The sequence below is a fragment of the Podarcis tiliguerta genome (genome assembly GCF_965153285.1).
Source record: "Podarcis tiliguerta genome assembly, chromosome: 18".
NCBI lineage: Eukaryota > Metazoa > Chordata > Lepidosauria > Squamata > Lacertidae > Podarcis > Podarcis tiliguerta.
Genome location: NC_139551.1, coordinates 312,880 through 326,986, shown reverse-complemented (window position 1 = coordinate 326,986; position 14,107 = coordinate 312,880). Strand labels below are relative to the sequence as shown.

Here is a 14,107-nt window from a genome sequence, read left to right as displayed (position 1 = left end):
CTTGGGATTTTATTTCCAGCATCACACAGCAACCCCCCGTTTCCCTCCAAGCTGCTTAAAGCAGGCGGCAGATGGGCGGGGTATAAGGTAAAGGTACCCCTGCCCGTACGGGCCAGTCTTGACAGACTCTAGGGTTGTGCGCCCATCTCACTCAAGAGGCCGGGGCCAGCGCTGTCCGAAGACACTTCCGGGTCACGTGGCCAGCGTGACATCGCTGCTCTGGTGAGCCAGAGCCGCACACGGAAACGCCGTTTACCTTCCCGCTAGTAAGCGGTCCCTATTTATCTACTTGCACCCAAGAGTGCTTTCGAACTGCTAGGTGGGCAGGCGCTGGGACCGAACAGCGGGAGCGAACCCCGCTGCGGGGATTCGAACCGCCGACCTTTCGATCGGCAAGCCCTAGGCGCTGAGGCTTTTACCCACAGCGCCACCCACGTCCCCTGTGGGTGGGCGGGGTATAAATAGTAAGAAATCATCACCATCATCATCATACACCTGGCTTTCAATCCGGGTGGACTACAACACCCATCATCCATGGCTAAACTAGGTGGGGCTAATAGGAACCGGCTGGGGGGGACCCAAGGCGGAAGAACACTTCCCCCCACCCCACAATGGCTCTCGGGATCAGGGGCGACTCTGTCCCACGAAAACAAGGGCTGGGACCCTAAGAGGTGAAGGAGGAGGGGCTTTGCCAACCATGAATTTTGCACCAGAGAAGCTCCCTTTGTAGAACAACCGCTAAGTGGTTAGAATGGATCTGGGAGACTAGGACAGCACTCGAGGCGGGGGGGGGGGGCTCTCCAACGCCAACGTCTACGCTGAAAGAGCCCTGCGGGTTTTCTGCCTGGACAAGCAGAGCCTGAGCACATACCTGCCGTCCACCTGCTGGCCGGAGGTGGCTGTGGGGCTGGCTGCATCCAGGACGGGAGGAGGAAGCAGCTCCTGGGCCTGCCTGGGTGGTGTGAGAGGCTTCTTGTCGTTCCGGTCACCTTCCGGCACGTTCTGAGGTTGTTGTGCAAGACGGAGAGAAGCAAACTGCCCGTGAGAAAGGAGGAAGACTCCAGCAGCAGCAGCAGCAGCTGGATCCGACCCAAAGGGGCCCGGAGTCCAGTCCTTACAGGGGCTGACCAGATGCCCCTTTTAGAAAACACACAAGCAGGACTGGAGCGCCACAGCAGCGATTCTCCTCACTTGTGAATCCTAGCAAGCTGGTTTGAAGCAGGAGTAACACACTGGGGCCAACCCAATCCTACTCAGGCTGGAACCCCTGAAATGAACATGCACAAGCAACTTCCACCTGTTAGTTCCAGTGAGTCTTCTCTGCGTAGAACTCTGCCGGATGCAACACGTGGGACCCTCTGCCGCTCTTTGCTCAAACTGTGGTGGGGGGCAGAATTCTGCAACTGCAACCCCCCCCAAACAAACCAGGTCCAATCTGCCTGAGCGCTGCCCTTACCTGGGTGGGGACAGCGAGCCTGGGAATGTCGTCCAAGGAAGACGCCGTCTCCTTTTTCCTGCAAAGGGGGAGAAAGAGGCGTTTCAAAGTGGAGCCACCCATTCCAGGGGTCGAGGAGCCCCTTTGGGAAGCCTGCTGCTGGGGGGCTGCAGGTGTTTCTCGGCTTTGGAAAGGGGGCCCCTTGGAGGCCAAGAACAGGCACGATTTCAATCTGTGTGGACAAACCGTCAGCACCAAGCTAGCCCTCTTTGGCCACTGTTGTTGGGCTTTGATATCACATTGTCTGTCTATAAAATAAGACAGAACTGGGTTGAAGAAGAGAAGAAGAGGAGTTTGGATTTGATATCCCGCCTTTCACTCCCTTTAAGGAGTCTCAAAGCGGCTCACATTCTCCTTTCCCTTCCTCCCCCACAACAAACACTCTGTGAGGTGAGTGGGGCTGAGAGACTTCAAAGAAGTGTGACTGGCCCAAGGTCACCCAGCAGCTGCATGTGGAGGAGCCGAGACGCGAACCCGGTTCCCCAGATTACGAGTCTACCGCTCTTAACCACTACACCACACTGGTTGCTGCATTTTTAGGGGTTGGGGGGAAAGCGGCCTCCCGCTGGTCCTTTCAACGCCCCTCCAAATACGGAGGCCGCAGCCACAAAATTGACAGGCAGGAAAGAAATCAAGCAAGTATAGGGACAGGCACACAATCCTGCATTATAGCTCTTTCTCTGATCCTTCTCAGTATCTCATCCAGCCGGGAGAGCTGCTCTCCTTTGGCTCTACAAAAGCTCTCCTGGCCGGATACTATGGCCATAGTGATAGCATGCGCTTAAAGCGCTGTGAGGCTGCTTCCTGGCTTCCCCTAAAGAGTCCTGGGGGATTCGGTGCTCCTTCCACCCCTGGAAGCCGGGGGCAGCAGGGCTCACCTGAGCTGTGGGGAGGGAGAGCGGGCCGGCTGCCCCCTCTCGTCCAAGGACTGGCTCAGCCCGTCGCTCTGCCCGCCTCCGGCCAGCCGCCTCTTCCCCTTCCACCTCTCCCGCTTGTCCCGCAGCTTCCCGGGGTCGTCCTGGTACCGCTGGATGTGGAAGGAGGGGGGGCTGTCCAGCTCCTTCTGAGACGCCCGCCGGCCTTTGTCGGCCGGGCTCCGGAAGCTCCAGCTGCTGGCCAGGCCGCCCGGGTGGACGAGGGCCAGATCCGTGGGCCTCTCGGGGTACGTGAAGCTCTGGCTGACGCGGATTTTGGGGCTGTCCAGCCTCCCCAGTCCATTGGAGTCCTCTTTCGCCCCAGCTCTGTCCTCTGGCTTCAGTGCAGGGGCCGGAATGCCACCGTCCACAGGAAGCCGGTCCTCCTTGCCGCCCGGAGCTCTCTCTCCCGGCACGCCGCCGGGATGGGCTTGAGGGGAGCCCCCCGCCTCCTGCTCCCCTTCTGCTCTGGGCCGCTCAGGCGCGTGGCCCCCTTCCCCCCTGCTGCGGGGGTCATCCACGGGGAAGGCCCCATGCTTGCTCTGCAGCTCGTTGTGCTCCAGGCCCCTCTGCCGGCGGAACGCCCGCTTCTCCCGGCTGCTGGCCAGACCCTTTTGGGAGAGCGGAGGGGACTGCTCCCTGCTGTCGCCGCTGCTCCCGGCTCCTTCCTCGTCCTCTGCCTGGCCTGTCTGATCCAGGGACGCCTCCGTGGGCTCTGCCGGAGCCTGGCTTGAGACGCGCTCCTCTGGCTGGTGTAGCCCGTTCACCTGCTGCTGCTGCTGCCGCTGCTGCTCCGCAAGAGCCTGCGCAACCGCTTCTTCCTCTCGCTTTTTGTCGGCGATCATTTGATGAAATCTAGATTGCAAGGTGTGGGGGGGGGGGGGATCAACAGTTGGTTTAATGGGGGACGGTAAGAGTAAATGAAGGGAGACTTTGGGTCTGTTCCGGCAGGGTTCTCCTCCTGCACCCCAGTTTTCCCTCCCGGGGCTCAAAATGGGCAGAGCGCGCCTTGCCCCCCTCACCTCTTGCGCTGCAGGTGTCCTCGGACCAGAGCCTGAACGAGGCAAATCCTCGCCTTCTCCCGTCCGTAAGACTTCCGCTCCCGGTACCCGCGCCACGCCGACTGGATGTAGAGGGCCGCGTTCTCCCTCTCCAGCGCCCTCCGGACGCGGTAGGAACGCCAGCAAGCCTGGGGGGCCCAGGAAGGACAGGTGAGAAGCTGTGCATCTTCGCCTCTCACATTGTATTGTGTTGTTTTATGCACTGCAACTTGCTGCTGTTTTTACTGGCTAGAGTTTAGAAAGTATTTACTGTAATTGTTAAGAGTGAATCTATTATTTGCTGATATTTAATTTTACTGTGTACTATTGTACAGTGGTGCCTTGCAAGACAAAAAGAATCCGTTCCGTGAGTCTCTTCATCTAGCGGTTTTTTCATCTTGTGAAGCAAGCCCATTAGCGGATTAGTGCTATTAGCGGTTTAGCGGCTATTAGCGGCTATTAAAGGCTTAAGGGATTAGCGGAGTAGCTGCTAAAAGGCTATTAGCAGCTTAGTGCCTTAGAAAAAGGGGGTGGGGAGCGGAAAAAAAACCCCAGGAATCGCAAGACATTTTCGTCTTGCGAAGCAAGCCCATAGGAAATTCGTCCTGCGAAGCACCTCCAAAACGGAAAACCCTTTCGTCTAGCGGGTTTTCTGTCTTGCGAGGCATTCGTCTTGCGGTGCACCACTGTATTCTAATGGACTACTGAATATTACTTTATTTATTATAAGTCGTTTAAAATAATAATCAGATCCTATATAAAAAGTCACAATAACTTATACCGAGTAACGCAGTATGCAATAAGGCATTAGAATCCAAACACTCAAATTAAACATCAGCAAGTACTGTAACGAATTGAAATGGGTGGGGTGTAAATAATAAAATTATTGAAAATATTATTATTATTATTATTAGCAGGTCGGGGCAGATGGACCACCTGGCGTCTGGTCCATTTCATGTGGTGTGGACTGAGACCTTCCCACCTGCACATAAATCTGCTGCCTGTCGGTGCAGGAGATCCCTAGCAGGAGGGACGGACGGGCCGGACTCTGCGCAAGGGAGCCTCTTGTGTTTCTGTGGGGAGAGGAAGGACGCCCCTCCCTCCTACCTGCAAGGTGACGGCCGCCTGCTGAGCCCGCAAGAAGCGCCTCCTCTCCAGCACCATCCGCAGCCAGCTCTGGAGGACGACGATCTTGCGGATGACTTCCCTGTGGAGGGTCTCCTGCAGCACCTGCCGCACGGCCTCCTTCAGGAACACCTGCGGGAGGGAGACGCCAGCCAGGTCACCAAGACGGGCCCCATGCGCTGCTCGGGAGCGACCCGGCGGATCTCAAGCCACGCTTTCCACGCAATGCCTGCTAATTTACTTTGTAAAACTTATATACGCAGCTCGACTGTAAAAACAAAACAAAACCTCAAAGCGGTTTACAAAAAAAAGGAAAAGCAATAAGAAGAAGAAGAAGAGGAGGAGGAGTTTGGATTTGATATCCCGCCTTTCACTCCCCTTCAGGAGTCTCAAAGCGGCTAACATTCTCCTTTCCCTTCCTCCCCCACAACAAACACTCTGTGAGGTGAGTGGGGCTGAGAGACTTCAAAGAAGTGTGACTGGCCCAAGGTCACCCAGCAGCTGCATGTGGAGGAGCGGAGACGCGAACCCGGTTCCCCAGATTAGGAGACTATCGCTCTTAACCACTACACCACACTGGCTCTCTAATAAAATTAACAACAGCTAAAGGACTTTTGAAAAGCTAACAACAGACTAAAAGCTGATTAAAACACACCAGCTTTCTAAACATCAAGGTAGGCTTGTCTGAACAAAAATGCCTGATATCAATAGGCAAAGAGCTATGCTTTTATACTTTTTAAAAGTTTAGTGTTGTGTTTTGGTTTAAATGACGTTGTTTCATGTTGTATACCACTTGTATACCTATATATCCAGGGCTTTTCTCTAGTAAAAGAGATGGTGGGCCTTGCTGAGCAGCCAAAGTTGACGAGCCTAAAGAGCTGTCAGAACACACCTGAAAGGTGCCAGAAATCCAGTGGGTTCCGGCTGGAAAAAAAGCACCGTGAATATCTAAGAATATAGGTGCATGTAAGAATGGCTGATAAAGATGATGGACTAAGCCAAAATGGCGAAAATGACAGGTAAAATCAGAGATCAAGAGGACTATAAATTTAATAAAGAGCGGGGAAATTTTATAAGCTGCTTGAAAGAGCACTGTAAGCAATTAAAAACACTGGCAGGATTGTAAAAAAAACAACAACACTTGCCATGAAGTGAGAATCATGGTTACCACTGAGTTTTAAGAAAATTTGGAGAATAAGATACGGTGCAGTTTGAAAAGAATATTTAGGGAAGCCATGGAGGGGAGTCTTGGGATTTTGAGAATCCTGTTTGTAAAATGATTATGATCTAAGTATGATGACCATTGCTAAAAATGAAAACGAATAAAAAAATTAAAAGAAAGACTATAGGTGCATGTGTGTGAAGTGATTCATACAAGTTTTAAAAATAAATCAGTGTACCCCCAGGAAGAGGGGTTTTTGCACTCAACCCCCCCCCCCCCTTGCGGCTTGATCTCCACACACAAGGATTCTTAAGAAGACTTTGCGGCTCCTGGAGGGAGATTTGGTTGGCTCAGAAGCAACAACAAGCCCCACAAGGACAGACCTTGGTTTTCCCGATCTGGTAGCTGCCGGCGCCCAGCTGCAGCTTCGTCAACAAGGCCGCAATCTCCTCCTTGCAGGCTTTGGCACTCTTGGGAAGCAGGACTTGGAACTGGTCGACAAAATCCTGGGGAGGCAGCGACAAGAAGCAAACAACTTAGCAAACGTCTCTGAAAAGGAGAAGGTGGCAGGTGTAATTGTCTCTGTGCCCAAGACCCTGGAAAGATGCTGCCGGCCAGAGCGTATAAAAGTAGGGCTGTATAAGCTAATTAAAGTAGGGTGGCCATATTTCAAAAAGCGAAATCTTTCAGTGCCCCGATGAATTGCAGGAGGGCACACTTTTGCCCCAGACCAAGCCAGGAATAAACCCCCGATCTCTGGTGGATGCTGAAGCAAGGGGGGGGGTCTTCTTCCCTGGCATGAGGGCAAGGGAGAGAGCTCAGTGGTACCTGGAAGGTGAACTTGGCACTGTAGCCGGACTGGCGGATTCTCACGGTTTCCAGCATCCCTGTGTACCTGAGCTGCTGGAGCACGAGGCGCTCGTCAAAAAGGAGCTCCCTCTAGAACAGAAAGCAGGAGAGGCTCAAGCAGAGATCGGCCTGCGCTGGCCTCCCGATGAGAAGCCCCGTCCACCCCAAGGGACGTGGTTTGCTGAGGTCACCACCACTAGAACCAGCACTCTCTGGCTCACACTGGCAGAGCTCAAGTCCGTGCCTGGCAAATGGAAGGAGCAGGATTCGACCTGTCAGGGCTGCAACTAATCAGCCCATCGAGGTAATTCAAGATTAGCCCACGTGGTGCCCCAAGAATCAGGTGGGACTACAGCTCCCATCATCCATGACTGTCGGGTCGCCTTGGCTGCTGGAAACTGAAGCCCCAAAGCAGCAGGGCACAGATGGTCCTCATCCCCGACCTGAGAAGAGGCGCTCCCTGCTCTTACGTAGAGAGGCATTCCTCCGTCTCTTACGCGCCACAGGGAACGTTACTTCTTAGGTTAGCAGTGGAGAACGTCTGTGGCCTTTCAGACGCTGCTGGGCTCCAGACTCCCGTCGCTGTCACGCCCGCCCCTGCCGGGAGCCCAGGGACATCTACGTCGGCTGCTCCTGTGCCAGCGTAATGCAACAGCCTCCGGGGGGAAGGCCCTACCTTTTCCGAGTTGGAGCGGATGCAGCGGATGAAGAAGGGCTCGGCTTTCCCCAGGGTCTCCAGGAGCTTGTTGAGAGAGGTCTGCAATGAGTCACAGGCGGGAGAGAAGAGTCAAGCGCTGCCCCTTGAGAGAGCTGGTCTGGCAGCGGGGGGGGGGGGGGGGGAGGCCAACCTAACCGCTTTGGGTGGGCTGCATGCATACGAGTGGTTAGAATGTCGGACCAGAGCCTGGGAGAGGCAAGGGTTTGAATCCCCCACTGGGCGTGTCCTCAAGGCCTTGCCTCTCAAGGCTAACCCACCGCGCAGGGGTGTCGTGAAGATTAAACAAGCAGGGCGGGGGAATCGTGTACGTCCCTTGAAGCTCCTTGGAGAAAAAGGTGGAATACAACCAAATAACTAATAAATAAGGGAATAAATCAAGGTTTCTCAAATTTGGGTCTCCCCAGCTGCTGTTGGACTACAACTCCCATCATCCCTAGCTAGCAGGACCAGTGGTCAGGGATGGTGGGGAAGTTGTGTGTCTCTGTTTCTCCATTTGATCCTTTTACATGGTTTTGTATGTATTGTGGTATTTTACGCAGTGATTCTTATTGATCACAGTTTGGTAGTTATTTATTATAATTGCTAAGAATGAATTTCTGTGCAATTGCTCTTTGCTGACGCTTTGAGAGTTAATTCTATTATGTGCTATTATAGATTATTGGATATTACTTTCAAGTTATGTTTTATCATGACTTTTTGCATTGAATCAGATTATTATAAGGTGTGTGTTCTTGGCTGCATATTTTTGTTTCTGCAAACGGCCTTGCGTTGAGTAATGCAGAAAGGCGGTATACAAACTAAAAGTGAAACGAAGGGATGGTGGGAGTTGCAGAACAACAGTTTGAGAAACCCTGGAATAAATCACGGTGGCTGGCCGGAATCTCAAGGGTTAGTGGAAGGTCCCCGCGGTGGTTCCCTGGGAGGTGAGGGGCCGCTGCTCACCTGGAACTGGGCGCTGATGCTGGGCGGCTTCTTCTTCTTATGCAGGTGAAGGAGGGACTTGGTGGTGCGGTCGTGCAACGTCATGCTCACAATCAGCTTCAGGGACTTGGAGTCCAGCAGGTTCTGCAGCCAAAGGGGACACAGCTAGAGAGCCACACCCTCCACGGCAGGCTGCGGCTGGCACGGAGCGCGAGGGGTTCAGTTTGCACTTCCGCTGACATCGTGCAGTTGTGTGTGTGTGTGTTGGACAACAGCCAAGCACCGCTGTGCTCTGGCAATGGGCCTCAGTGCCCCTGATTCCCCGCCTCCTCATGAGGACTGGAAACTTGGCGTTTTGTTCCAAGCTAAGACTGAGATGCCACAAGTGCTGATCTCTGCTCAGAAGCCCTTGGAGAGTTAGTGCCATGTAGCAGATGGAGTGTCAGACTAGGACCTGGGAGACCCGGGTTCTAAAATCCACTCTTAACGGCCACACCACACCAGCTCTCTCATCTGCTTCACATATTGCTGCTTATTTGTTTTTAAATGGCATTATTGGGCAGGGAGGGTGAGATGTAACTTGTATACATATCAACAGAACCATCGGCTTGGAAGGGGCCACGAGGATCATCTTGTCCAGTCCCCTGCAATGTAGGAATCTTCTGCCCCACGTGGAGCTCGAACCCACAACCCTGAAACGGAGAGTCCCAAGCTCTCTCTATATGCATAGCAAGTTGACTCTGGTATTGCGTCAAATTCACACACGTTTTGCAGGGCGCGACAACGTGAAACTTACCCAATTTATTTATTCGATGCTGTCTTTCATCATTATCCCCCCAACCACCCCTGAAACGGTTTCTCTTCTAAAGGAAAAGGCAGCCCAGCAAATCTCTGGACGTTCTCCGCCCAGCTCACCTTTGGGATGGCCTGTTTCTGCTTCGGGCCTCTGCTCTTCCTGTGGAAATAGACACAGCTATATCTGTATTTTCAAAAGTTACTGGCGCGATGAGTGCTAAGCAGCAGCCCTGGTTTCGTTAGTTCAGCGAAGCCATGCCTAGCGAATTAGATGAAGCAAAGCAGGCTCAGGGAGCCAGATAATGAGCGGGCGACTCTAAGTGGGGTGGGGGGGGAGGGTCCTGTTCCAAAGGGTGGCATGGAAAGCGTCTCCCGTGACACTAATCCTGCCTTGCCAACTCCTGCAATCCGGCAAGGCGCTTCCTTGCTTTGATTTTAAGCCCTGAGCCTTTGAAAAGTCAGGATTTCACGCCCTTTTTCTTTTATGCTTGAGCTTTTTTTGCGAGCAAGTCAGTAAGAAACCCAAAGGGTGGTCCCTGCAGCTGCTAACTGGCACACAAGGGAAGCTCTTCCGATCTGCAAGCGCCTGCTCAGCTCCACACTTGCCACTCTCCTCCTCCTCCGTGCAAATTTTGCAAAGCACGCACGTCTTGGTTTTCTCTCCGCCCCCCCCCCCTCCACCGCAAACTCACAGGAAGTGGCAAGGGGGCCTCTGGAGCCGGCTGAGCGACTGAAGGAGCTTGCGGGGATCTTCTCCCTGCCAGGGCAGGGCCTTGATCGTCCTGACTATTTGCTCATGCAAGTCCCTAAGACACGACACACACACGACACAGGAAACACAATACAACACATACACACAGAGAGACAGCCGTGAAGAGACAGAACCACCAGGGATTAAACAGAGGAGACCCATCATTGCCCGGCATGCTCAAAGGATGGATGACAAGAGAGGAGATGGTCCTGGGGTTGACCTGCTGTTAAACGTAGACGTTTGGGGTCTGTAAATGGGGCTGCTGCTGCTGCTTGACTGCAATCACAATTTAGTGTCCTTAATATGCATGAATTATCAAGCATTAATTTGACAATATTGCTCCTCCCTCCAGGTTTTTACATAAAACCCCTGTCCAGATTCCTTCCCACACTGTTTGCAGAGCTGAATTATCTCAGGATTTATATATTGCATATATCTCAGTTGGTTAGAGCCTGGCGCTGATCATGCCAAGGTCACTGGCTCAATAATCCAGCTGCATATTCCTGCACTGCAGGGGGCTGAGCTAGATGGCCCTCGGGGGTCCCTTCCGACTCTAAAGGTCTCTGGATCCGCCCCATAGCCCTGGCTCTGCACAAATGCTTCTTGTTCCACGTTTCGCTCCCCAGGTCAGCCAAGGAAGATCTCCTCCAGCCCTCCACTCATGCACCATGCTTGCGGAGAGAGTGCCTCCACACACACGCACGCACACAACCCTTACCTTTGCCACCCTCCAGAGAGAGGCACAAACCAGAAAGAGGACAACAGAAATGTGTGAAAAGCCACTCCTGGGCAGATGAACACTTCACAATGCTTCGGGGCTGGGCTGACGGCCTTCGGATTCGGATTATTTGCTTATGGCGTGCCCCCACCCCTCAATTTCTCAAAATGTTTTGCCATTTTTGCACCAGTGAGTAAGCTGAGAACAAGGGGCCACGGCGGCTGCTGCAGCCAGGACATTCTGAGCGGACAGAAATTAGCCCGATTTGGACCTTTACGCTACGGCAAGGCCGAGGTTAGAGCTGCGTCTCAGGGTGGGTGCCAGCCCCCTCTCCAGCTCTGCCCGCCCTGTGTGCTTGGTTCCCTGCGCCTGGCAGGCACGGAAGGTCCGTCTGCCCAGGATAGCATCCTCCCGGCTGCCAAGAGCCCGCTCCTCCGCCTCTCCCCCACTTACTTCTTGCTTCCGTACGAAGCAAAGATGTCCTCAAAAGCGTTTATATCAAACTCCTCAGAGCAATCAAAGGAGAAATCAAGCACTGAGCAGCTGCAAAAAGGGAGGGGGACACATGCAGAGAGAGGCTAAATAAACAGAGTAATACAGAAGCAAGCAAAGAGAACGGCAGCGGCGGCGGCGGCAGGAAGGTGACGGGAGATCATCATATCCCTCCCCCCACATCTTCATCCTCCACATCAATTGTCGGCTCAGATGCCCAGAGAGAAAAAGCGGGTGCAAGCAACTGATGCTTTTGGGCGGCAGAGGACAGACACAGACTCCACCCCCCAGGAGGGACACAAGATGCTGAAAGGAAAGACACAAGAAATCTGGAAACAGGGAAGAGGCTGCAAATACGCAGCTGCAGGAGAAAGGTGGTGCCCTGGTTATTAGGCTAAGCCAGTAGTTCCCATACTTTTGGGGGGGGCACATGAGCTCACCCCCAGGGCCCCCTACCCTACAAAAAGCTTTATTCAGAATTGAAGTTTGCACGACTCACTCAGGAAGGCAATAACCCAGTGAAGTTCCCCCATCTCTCCAGATAAAATTGGGGCAATGCCTGGATCAGGGATGGGGGGAAACGGCATCCCTCCCGACATTACTGGGGGGACTGGAATGGGGATGGGAGTTGGGGAGGCCAGTGACACCTGTAGGGCTGCCACCGCCCGACCTAAAATGGAAAGGACCCATTTCTCTTTCAGAACCAACTTTTAAGTTCATTTGATGGATCAATGTGACACTCAGCAGACGACCCGCTTCATCCTTAACTGTTCTTTCATGGGGCCAGGCGGAGGCCCGCTGGGGAGAAGGATCCTGGTAAACCACACTCCCCTGCTGCTGCCCCGGACTCCACCGCAAGAGGTGCCGGCCTCCCTGGTGGCTCTCGAGGGCCCTGAAACGGCCCAGGGACACAGCTCTAGGCAAAGGAGAACCAGCAACTTCAAGCAGGGGGGCCCACCAACCCAAGCGTGGAGTCACCACACCCATTACAAAGATGGGTGGTGTGGTGGGTGCTCTTGTGAGCGGTTGGATCAGAGAAAGGTGCCGAGGGGACCGGCCCACTTTAACCTTCCTCCCCCCCCCCCCCGTCATGACCTCCTTAGCCACAGATTAAAGTGGGGGGGGGGTCAGCAGGAGGAGCTGCTTTGGGATTTCATGGGGTGCCTACCTCTTCCTCCATAATCCGAGCACTGGCTGGGGAGACAGGAAGGCAGAGAGAGAGAGAAAAAGAGAGAAAAGAGAGAGAGAAAGCATGTGTATACCCAGGCGGATGCAGAGTACAGGTCACTCATGGCAACGAGGAGGAGGAGGGGTGAGGAACCTCAGGCCCAGAGAACACATGCGCTCCCCCCAAGTGTCTCCGTGTGGCCCTTGGAAGTGGCCACACGCCTTGCAGGCCCCGTGTGCTCCACCCACTGGTGCTTCTGCCCCCCTGCCCCCCGCCACTCAGAGATGTCCCATTGAAAAGGGTTCCTCACCCCAGAAGCAGAGGGCCTGCGCATCCCTCCGGACTGCGGAGAGAGGGGCTTTGCAGAAGCGAAGATGCTATAAAGAGAAAGCTCGAAGAAGCTGGGGGGGGGGGAGGCAGGGCCCCAATCCAGACACAGCGGTGAAGGGGAGAAGCTGGCTTCCCCAATGCACGTCCTCAGCCCCCCCCCCCCAACAAAACCAGGACATCTCTCTCCCCACTCCACTCCCAGGCTTCTCCTCCCACACCCACCGGCCCAGGGAGTTTTCCCCTCTCAAGCGTGTGTGTTAAAGTCTCCAAAAGGGACCCAAAGGGATATTTGTGAAGGCAAGAGGACTACTGCGGTGGGACGAGAAGAAGGGCAGGGAGTGATACAAGTCAAGGCCTCCCATTTCCGGTCTAAAAGAAATAATAATTAAGGAAATAAGAGTAGTAATCAAAGCCTACCGATAAACTCTCTCGATTGGGGTGTTGGCTTGCTGCAGTTCGCCCAGGGGTACTCTGGGTCCGTGGCGGACCACGCCTGGCAGGGAAGAGAGAGAGAGAGAGACTCCGTTGGCACTAAGCAGATTCCCAGTGGCAACAAGCGGTCTTTCCTCCGCAGTTTCTGAGGTTTCGCTCGGAAAGGCTTCCCGACAAAGGCGAGAGCCCCTCATGAGGGAGGCTGCCCTCCCCTTGCAGGCGTCTTTGTTTTTATATCAGGTCTTTCCTGACTGTTCATCCAAACTGACTCCTGTGCGGTTTATTATCGCGTAATCTGTTATTAGTTTACAGAACACTTAATGCCAAAAAAAGCTTCACAGCAGTATAAAAACCAGTTAGAAAAACATTAGCATCTGATTTCCCTTTCTCCCCTTGTGTGTTGTGTTGTTTTAGACTGTAAGCCTACAGGGGCGACCTTGTCTTAATGGATTGTAGGTAAGCCGCCCAGGGAGCCCTTTGGCCTGAAGCGTGGAGTGCAAACGCTCTAAAACAAGCATTAAAATATACACACACGTAATTAAAATGCACAGCAAAACAAACCCACTGAAACAACACGGTAATTAAAACAGGAGACTCAGGTCGAGAGGCTGAGGAACGCCTGAGCAAACAGATACGTCTTCAAAAGCCGTAGGGATGAGAGCGAAAGAGCCTGCCTCCCCGTTACCACAATAAAGGAATGATAAAATACAATATCAACTTTAAAAACAGGAATGCCGGATCTAAGGTGGAGGGAGCGCTGAGCCAAGGAGGTGTAGAATGGAAAGCGAGAGGTAGGAGGGCGTGAAAACGATAAATATTTAGGGGCGGGGCACCTAATCTTATCCTTGCTCAAGGCGCCATATTACCAAAGTCTGCCCCTGAGATGACGCCAGGGAAGGAACCTGGGCAAAGCAGGAGCCCCGGCCCTTCACAATGCAAGAACAGACGAGAAGCGATCAGGAAACTGCAGATAAAAGGAGCGGGCTGCAGTAATTAATTCAAGGGCCTGAAAGAATAAAGGAAGGTTTTAGGCGGCTCGATAAATGATATCAGCCTTGGCACAAGCGGCGCCTTCCTGGGGTCAAAGCTATCGCCATTATGCGGCAAATAATTACCAGCCATTAAAGCTGCAAGCCATCCCTTTTCCAGAGGAGAAACCTGGCTTTTAGGTGTGTTGCAGCAAAATGCAATAGAGGA

General features: G+C 53.5%; 1 protein-coding gene across 11 annotated transcripts in view; it reads right to left on the bottom strand.

Annotated features, from left to right (window-relative positions):
* MYO9B (myosin IXB) overlaps positions 1-14,107 on the bottom strand; it is a 51,824-nt gene that overhangs the window by 8,492 nt on the left and 29,225 nt on the right. For 4 of the 11 annotated variants that reach the window (XM_083421324.1, XM_083421323.1, XM_083421319.1 and 1 more), the window contains 13 exons: positions 12,896-12,971; positions 10,942-11,031; positions 9,712-9,825; positions 9,140-9,179; positions 8,246-8,368; positions 7,262-7,342; positions 6,565-6,675; positions 6,120-6,242; positions 4,557-4,706; positions 3,432-3,598; positions 2,374-3,264; positions 1,457-1,514; positions 872-1,002 (listed from right to left, as the gene is read on the bottom strand). In XM_083421324.1, the coding sequence (XP_083277450.1) occupies positions 872-1,002; positions 1,457-1,514; positions 2,374-3,264; positions 3,432-3,598; positions 4,557-4,706; positions 6,120-6,242; positions 6,565-6,675; positions 7,262-7,342; positions 8,246-8,368; positions 9,140-9,179; positions 9,712-9,825; positions 10,942-11,031; positions 12,896-12,971 (2,155 nt within the window). The remainder of the gene's footprint in view (positions 1-871; positions 1,003-1,456; positions 1,515-2,373; positions 3,265-3,431; positions 3,599-4,556; positions 4,707-6,119; positions 6,243-6,564; positions 6,676-7,261; positions 7,343-8,245; positions 8,369-9,139; positions 9,180-9,711; positions 9,826-10,941; positions 11,032-12,895; positions 12,972-14,107) is intronic. The other 7 variants (XM_083421328.1, XM_083421326.1, XM_083421329.1 and 4 more) reach the window with 3 other exon arrangements.